The sequence below is a fragment of the Akebia trifoliata genome, chromosome 6 (assembly GCF_017979445.1).
Source record: "Akebia trifoliata isolate Shusen 1 chromosome 6, ASM1797944v1, whole genome shotgun sequence".
In the NCBI taxonomy this organism is placed as follows: Eukaryota; Viridiplantae; Streptophyta; class Magnoliopsida; order Ranunculales; family Lardizabalaceae; genus Akebia; species Akebia trifoliata.
The window spans coordinates 1,762,460-1,769,978 of NC_141380.1; the positions used below are offsets into that span (position 1 = coordinate 1,762,460).

Consider the following 7,519-nt stretch of genomic DNA (forward strand, 5'->3'; position numbering starts at 1 on the left):
CACGAACCGATTAATTTTGCACCACCTACACTAAGTTAATTCAACAAAATAAATAATCAATTTCAAATTAAATTGTGAGATGGTCAGCGTTTGAAAATATATAAGGAGGTATCTTAAATATAAAATAACATAGGGTTAAGCCAAAATCTCATATTTTATGAAAGTGAATGTGCGGCGAGGAGCTAGCATTCTTCTTGTAATAAAATACTTTAAATTTGGCTATATATGTAAAGGATGTTTTACAAAAATGGGCGAATATTTGGCCAAAACATGTTTCTAAAATCGAGTTTAAGAGGCTCATCTCATTTATCAAAAAATCTATAGGACAGACTTTACTGTAAGTGTAAATTTTAGTAGATATAATTCCAAGCTCTGTCAATTCTTTCAAAAAGGAAAAAACTCCATATTCTTTTTAGATCAAAATTCTCCCCTTCATTTCCCCATTTATTATAACAAAATATAAATAGAAAATGGCTGAAGATGACAGGTGTTTTCGTCTAATTAAGTAGGGCTGAAACAAAAATTAAAAAAAAAAAAAAAAGAAGTTATCAGTTGACTTTGGGAGAAACAGTGTAGCACCTAGCAAGTGAATTTTACATTCAAAAAATAATTTGCTAAGTTGTTATATTACTAACCATGAACCACCACCAACCTTCATCTATGTTCTATGATATTTGGGTTATCTCACCTTGCTGACCAAATGCGCGAACAACATAAAACCGTCCCTTCTGTGCCATGTTAACCCAGACCTCTCCTGAGAGTGTGTGCATTGCAACTACTAGCAAGAATCAATGGCTAGTCGCTAGAGCCGTGACCAAGAGACCCAACACAAGGAATGGCTGTGCACTAGCCTGAGTTAAGATCAAAAGACCAACTTGAGTTTTACGAAAAACAATGGTTGCATCCAATGCTTACGAACTGAATTGATGATCCATCCTACTCAATTCAGTGTTCATCAATGTCAAATAAAACCAATAAAAATGTTTCTTCTGAAAATTGTTCTGATAACCCAAATCCTAACGTTTTTTTCGTTTTCTAAAATCATTTTGAAATATCTGGATTGTCATTTTGAAGAAATCCAGTGTCATGATACAATATATAGGCATTTAAAAACACGGAGGAATTTACCTGATATGTGACATCATATTTAATTGGGTCCTTCAGTAAATATCGAGACTGCAACAACATTGGCAGAAGCACCTCCATGAGTAGAAATATGGTTTACAGATAACAAGCATTTTCCTTTAAGAGACAAAATATAATAAAATAAAAACACAGGATATGAAGAACTAGAGCTTATTACTCAAGGCCAGTTTTTATTGTTTGTGGAGATACGTGATTGATTAGGACAAATCAGATATTAGTCGATGTAGCTTTGATGATGAACTTGTTTTGGATCTAGGATGGACATAGGGCATCAGGACCTATAGAGTGCCTAGGGACATGAGCATGAATGTACATGCAATACTAAATTACTGGAGTGTGTATATCATAGTCAAGATATTGTGGTAAAATAAGAAAAGTTTAGTGGAAGAGAAGTGATCGATTACAGAGATCAACTATGGAGGCCTCTGATATAACCATCTTACATCTGAAAGTGGTGCATCCTAGAACCTTTTTTGATTAGCGAAATTCATTGGTGGATGCAAGCAAACGACATCAAAAAATAAAAAAGAGGACTATGTACTTACTTGGAAAACCACTTGTGGAATTATCAAACCAAGCAGGGTCAAGGCATGAATTGGTTTACCTGCACCCACGAGATAACCTGCAATTATCACCAACACAGAATCAAAATGAATGCTACATTGCAAATTGTTATAGGATGATCAACATTGAATGAGAAGAATAGTTGAAACTTAGCAGCTCATGTGTGTTGTATTTTAGTGAAGTTACAAGGAGATTATTGAAAACCAAAGCATGATATAATACATTAAAGAATGAAAGTGATGAATTACAAACAATAGAAATAATTAAGCTTGCAATAAAGATCTGTTAACACTATCCATCCATCTATAGATGATTCATTGAGTTTGCATTATATAACCAACATATATGGCAATAAGTGTGATATCAAACATGGATGGGAGTACAATAAAACTTATCAAAATGAATGCATGATGGCATTAAGTCGTTTGATGTATTTAGAAATTTAAAATTCTAAATATTTCTTCAAACTTTGGACCAACTAAATGATATAAAATATAATACCATCTGAGGATTACTCACACATGAACACATCAAGGAGTTGGGACCCACCATTGAAAAACCTGAGTCAAAGGGCCAACCTGATCTAATGGTCATGGCTATCTGATACTGTTTATGTGATGTCCAAAAGAATGCAAGATATGGAATGACTAAAATCATGTTTTCCACTCCCTCGTATTTTGCAAATGGCCAAGAATTAGCCCTATTTTCAATAGGTATACATGGGTGAAGGTGGGATTTGATTCCAGGTCTGGAATTACCAATCATAGACCAACTTACCAAGTGGCAACTTCAAGAATTACCACCGATAAGAAGTTAAGAACATACTATTGGTTCATTAAGGCCATAATTTGATATCAAACCTGAATTAACAAAGAAAGATGCCTATGAATTATAAGCCAAAAATTCCAAATTTTCAATCCGAATTGAAAAATAAACGTACCAACGATGGCTATCTGAGTTATGTCAATGGTACCAACAGAAATCCATTTAGCGGTATCAATGCCAAAGGCCACTGGAAGTGACTGTTTCAAACATCATAACCACAAAGGGTCAAACCCTTTATTTCAAATGCAAAATCAGCTAAATAAGAGAAGAAAAAACCTGCAGTCCCAACTCCCTATCTCCTTCGATACTTTTGAAGTCATTTACAATGGCAATACCCAGCTGAAACGTGAGAAGGCAAAAACTAGGTTAATGGTCGCATCGTGTAAGATATTAATTCAGATAGGTCTAAGACACTGCTGTCTGGGGAGAGCATACCTACCCCAGCTATACTATACAAGAGTGTGAGGACAATTATGTCAGGCGAAAGAGTCCCAAATAAAGCCTGACCAGCCCACCTGCCAGATAATGGATTTGTCCAAAAATATGTCAGATAGCAAGGATGCCGAAGAATGCTTATTTTTACATCTGAAGAGCAGACAATTTTACAGAGGAAACCCATTGTAGCTGTCTTTAGACAATAAGAGTGGTCTGCCTTGCATGTGAGTCACATTTATCATTTATCAAAATGGAATTTCTAGAAGGTCCTTAAGGTCTATCTGACAAATAACTTAGATTTCTATTTTAAGATCATCAGTAATAAAATAAAGGGCAGAGTCAGCAACGAAGCATGGGATGCTAAAAAACCCGACACTCTCTTAGTCAGAAAACTTGTCAAAATCAGTTTAATAAAGGAAACTACAAGAAAAGATGTCCAACCATGGCAAACTGATATAGCTTGCTCCAAGAGCTAAGTTTCCTATCCAACCATTCCGCTTGAGCTGCAACATACTTGAAAAGCAGTAAGGGATAAGCTGTTTGTCTTCTTCAACCATCAGAACAACTAGGGTAGTTTTAGTAGCACGATTGAGAGAAGGAATCACCAACCTTTAAAGGTGGAGCAGAATATATGTATGATATCAAGGACCCCCCCAGAGCAAGGCAGAAAACAACAGGAAAGTTATGCCCTGACTAAAAAAGAGAGAGATTCAGGAACAGAAATTCATCTTTAATAATTTTAGGAAGGTGTCATTCATTTAGAACACCTACCCACACATCTAATAAACCAGCCAAGCCCAGGCCTCCTAAAAGCAACAACCAGATCTGGGAAATCACCTGAAACAACAGCTTCCATTAGAAGCAAGGTGAGCTTCATTTAACAATACTAGTTTAACAAGTACATTGCACATTCTGTCATAATTGCAACTTCGATGTTTCATATTTACAGAGTTAAACATTCTCAATTTCTTGCATACTTCTGAATTATTTATTTTTATTTATCACCATAGAGTTATGAATCAATTGCTGAGAAGTAATTTTAACAACTGGGAAATCAACACTAAGGCAATTCTTCATAAAGACTTAAGCTCTATCCCCTTGAATCCTTTGAAAGCATATCTGTGAGTGGAAACGGCTTGAGTAGGAATCTTATCAACTAGGAAATCAATACTATGGTGTCTCTTTAGAGAGACTTCGCTCCATCACCTTGAATCCTTTGGAAGTAAATCTGTGAGTAGAAATGAAACCCCGAAAGGATAGTTTTCAGTTTTCAGTTTGTTCCTTCTATACAGGCCTTACTTATTTGGACCTCTCTCCATTCCTTGCTTAAGTCCTGTGGAGATCTCTTGTACCATTCAAGGTAGCTTTCTTTGATCGGATCACTATATTGGATAAGATTCTCATAACAAACCATCTTATTAGTTAAGGGGATTCCAGAATCCTATACATGCATTGCGTGCAAAGGTGAGGAGGAGACAGTGCATCATCTCCTCGTTCACTAACTTTTCTAAAAGTTATGTTGGTTGACTTTCTTAATTTGTTTGGCATGTTTTGGATGTTTCCCAATAAAGTATTTGAGGTGTTTTGGGGATGGTCAGCAAAGTATTCTCTTCTCAAGGAATATACTTCAGAAATTTCTCTCATTTCTTGGTCCTATTCTCTCAATAAAGAGGAGAACAATTGTGTTCTCAACCATTACGAATTCCTTAGCTGAGGTGGTCCTTAGGATCGAGGCATTTTGTACAAATGGTCCTCCACTCTAGTAGTGACAAAACCTGGATAAAATCCATACAAGAGCATGGCTAATACACATTGAGAAGGGTATAATAGTACAACAATTAAAGAGTTTCAAGAACAATAACAAAACCTCACTTATTTCCATGTGGAAGTCAAATTTATAGGATAATAAAAACAAGTGTCACGTGGAACATCCAATAAAGGGCATAGACAACATTTCAAATAATCAAAGCATTTCCAGTACAAAAGCAAAAGCATCGCCTCCTTCAAGAGGAAGTCAAATGAATGAAAATAAGAACTAATCGATAACCAGTGAATCAATTAAATTACATACCTCACTCTCAGATATTGTTCCTGAAGGAATCGGACGATACGGTTCGTTGATTGCATCAATCTCTCGGTCATACCAGTCATTGAGTGTCTATGAATGTGAAACAAGCATACATGATCTAATCCACTTAATAAACATAATTAGGATTTTGAGCCAATAAATACAGAAAAAGCAAGCACCAGCTTTGCAGCCATGAAGAGAAGTTACTTGTGCATAACCAGTGAGACATGGGCCAGACATTAACATGCAAACAATTGATTTAGCAACATCTTCCGTGTTCCAATGGAAATTCCCTGCAATGCAAAAAAAATAAAAAGGTTGCAAGTGCATAATGAACACTTCAGTATATGGAATTAATGTTTCAGAAGCTGAGTAGCAAGGTAAAGCACTCAGCTGGCCAGTGCGTGCCTCGAGGCATACGTCTCACGCACATGAGATTTTTCAAGTAATAATATATATATATATATATACACACACATAATTAATACCAAAAAAATAAAAATTAGGGTAACACCACAAATTTCCATATCGGTTGAAAACTGCATAACACTAAATATACCACACAAATTTATTTATGAACCAAATCAATTAAACAACTTTTTTCTGTGAACATCATTACTTTATACTTGAATCTATTTTCAGTGCTTTAGTATCATTGAGAAATTGTAGGTGGTACTGAGAAATGGCACAATAAATAATGTGGAATACATTCTCGTAGCAGTTCAAAGTGAGAGAAACAAGAGTTTAATTCCCCAAGGAACTTGTTAAAAAGAACTTACATCCAAATGGTTCTACAATATCAGCATACCAAAAGGAAAACTAGAAATTCCGGGTCAATATCTATAAACAGATTCATTAAATTGGAAAAAAAAAAAAAGGAAAGGGGGGGGGGGGGGGAGATACCAGAAGCAGCAGCACCACAGACCACTCCAGAAACTAAAGGAGGCCAGGTAACAGGCTTCGTAAGTTGAAGACGAATCTTCCATTTATTCTGCACATCAAATATCTTAACAATCAAAGTCTACTTTAAAATAACTTGGGTTGCAAACAGTCATATAAAAAACAAGCCAAGTAGCAAGTATGGTTGTAAAAGTGTAGTGTAATTCAGCCCAATCATTGTCATCATCATCACGAAACCCTTATCCCAGAAATCTGGGGTCGATTGAATCACGTTCATCCATTCAATTCTATCTCAAGCCACGTGTTCCGTTAATTCGAAGAGTCCTTGCACTCACTACTCTGAGCCATGCCCTGATGATCACGTAACAACCCACCAACAAACTGACTGACTTTACATGAATCAATAAAATAGTTGACGTTCACATTGAATTTTCTACGAAAATTGAACGAGTTAGCCTAAGAATCTTCTATTGCACCACATTCCACCAAACAATCAACGATGCATTCCTCTCCAAAGACCACCAAATTCATTCCCATAACCATTTCTCCGTCAGAAATTTCGTTCGCACCCCATAACCTACTTAAACTTAAACTGCCCACTTTTTGAATGCACTAATTCTAGCGTGAGATGGCAATTAATGTCAGATTAGAAACATGATCAGAGATTTTTTTTATTTCTTATTTTTTTTTTTTTTTTAACATTTCATTCAATCAAATTTGAGCTTTTTCCAGCATTTGAACAACAAAGTAAAATCTCACTGTTTCGTGTGCCGCTCCCTTGATGCCCATTAGCTGATTGAAGCTCGAACCATTGGCCACTGGCGCCTTATCTCCTGCTATAGAAACGAAACACAAAACCCTAATCACACCAATTCATATTTTCTTTCTCAACCTCTAAACTAAGATTATAGAGATATACAAAGAGAGAGGACCTTCTTTCCCATCAGCTTCAGCTGCTCTGATCACAAATCTCCTCCCTGAAATTTTTTAGTAATCTCTGTTCGTAAGTTCTTTGTGATTTGTGAGAGATTAAGAAAAATAGGGTTTTTCGAAGTTTGCAGAAGTATCAACTACAACTACTACATCTTATTAAAGACTTACTGATGAGAGAAACAGATGCCGGCCTTAGAACCTTATGGGAACGAAGACTGATGGATTTACCGTTAGACAATCTTATAGATAAAACAGAGTTCGTGACAGTCGCCATTGATGACGAAGCTTATTATACTCAGTTCAGAGTTCAGACTCGAGAGGGACGAAGACCTGCTTTAGGTGCAAATGAGCGATCTGATGGAAGCGGGCTGCAGACTTCAATTTTTTAAGAGAGATGCTATTGGCACTCCAACTTTTACTTATTACATCCAGTTAAAATTAAAGAAAAATAAGTAGAAGTTGGGCTGCCAATAGAAGATCTTTCTCTTTTTCTTCTTCTTAAAATTTCTATTTTTTGGGTTTAGGATTTCATTCGACATGATTTTAAAACTCATTTCAATGTCTCATCCATGAATGAGACTGAGTCACCTCGGATGAATTTTTCGATCGTTTGAGTCGTCTCATTCAACAATGAAAAAAATAAATCAT

General features: G+C 35.9%; 1 protein-coding gene across 3 annotated transcripts; it reads right to left on the reverse strand.

The window, feature by feature from the left end:
- Positions 1-428: 428 nt before the first annotated feature.
- On the reverse strand, positions 429-7,228 carry LOC147399490 (chlorophyll synthase, chloroplastic-like). 3 transcript variants are annotated; one of them, XM_086444863.1, is made up of 15 exons: positions 7,040-7,228; positions 6,871-6,915; positions 6,698-6,774; positions 5,942-6,029; positions 5,246-5,331; positions 5,042-5,128; positions 3,742-3,807; positions 3,580-3,663; positions 3,412-3,473; positions 2,975-3,050; positions 2,812-2,874; positions 2,651-2,732; positions 1,692-1,750; positions 1,129-1,176; positions 429-851 (listed from the first exon to the last, which is right to left on the reverse strand). In XM_086444863.1, the coding sequence occupies exons 1-15, from the start codon at positions 7,143-7,145 to the stop codon at positions 789-791; spliced, it is 1,092 nt and encodes a 363-aa protein (XP_086300989.1). In that variant the 5' UTR covers positions 7,146-7,228; the 3' UTR covers positions 429-788. The 3 variants fall into 3 exon arrangements, with proteins under 3 accessions (XP_086300989.1, XP_086300988.1, XP_086300987.1); XM_086444862.1 differs by having other exon boundaries at positions 438-851; positions 1,692-1,768; positions 6,698-6,771; XM_086444861.1 differs by having other exon boundaries at positions 447-851; positions 1,692-1,768.
- Positions 7,229-7,519: the final 291 nt, after the last annotated feature.

What these genes read in the sequence shown, in the direction of transcription:
- LOC147399490 (XM_086444861.1), bottom strand. Translation starts at nt 7,145, where the DNA reads ATGGCGACTGTCACGAACTCTGTTTTATCTATAAGATTGTCTAACGGT. An exon ending in ATTCTGCTCCACCTTTAAAG is followed by an intron (nt 3,474 to 3,579) that starts GTTGGTGATTCC and finishes AGTATGTTGCAG; the next exon opens with CTCAAGCGGAATGGTTGGAT. An exon ending in AACTCAGATAGCCATCGTTG is followed by an intron (nt 1,769 to 2,650) that starts GTACGTTTATTT and finishes TGATAATTGCAG; the next exon opens with GTTATCTCGTGGGTGCAGGT.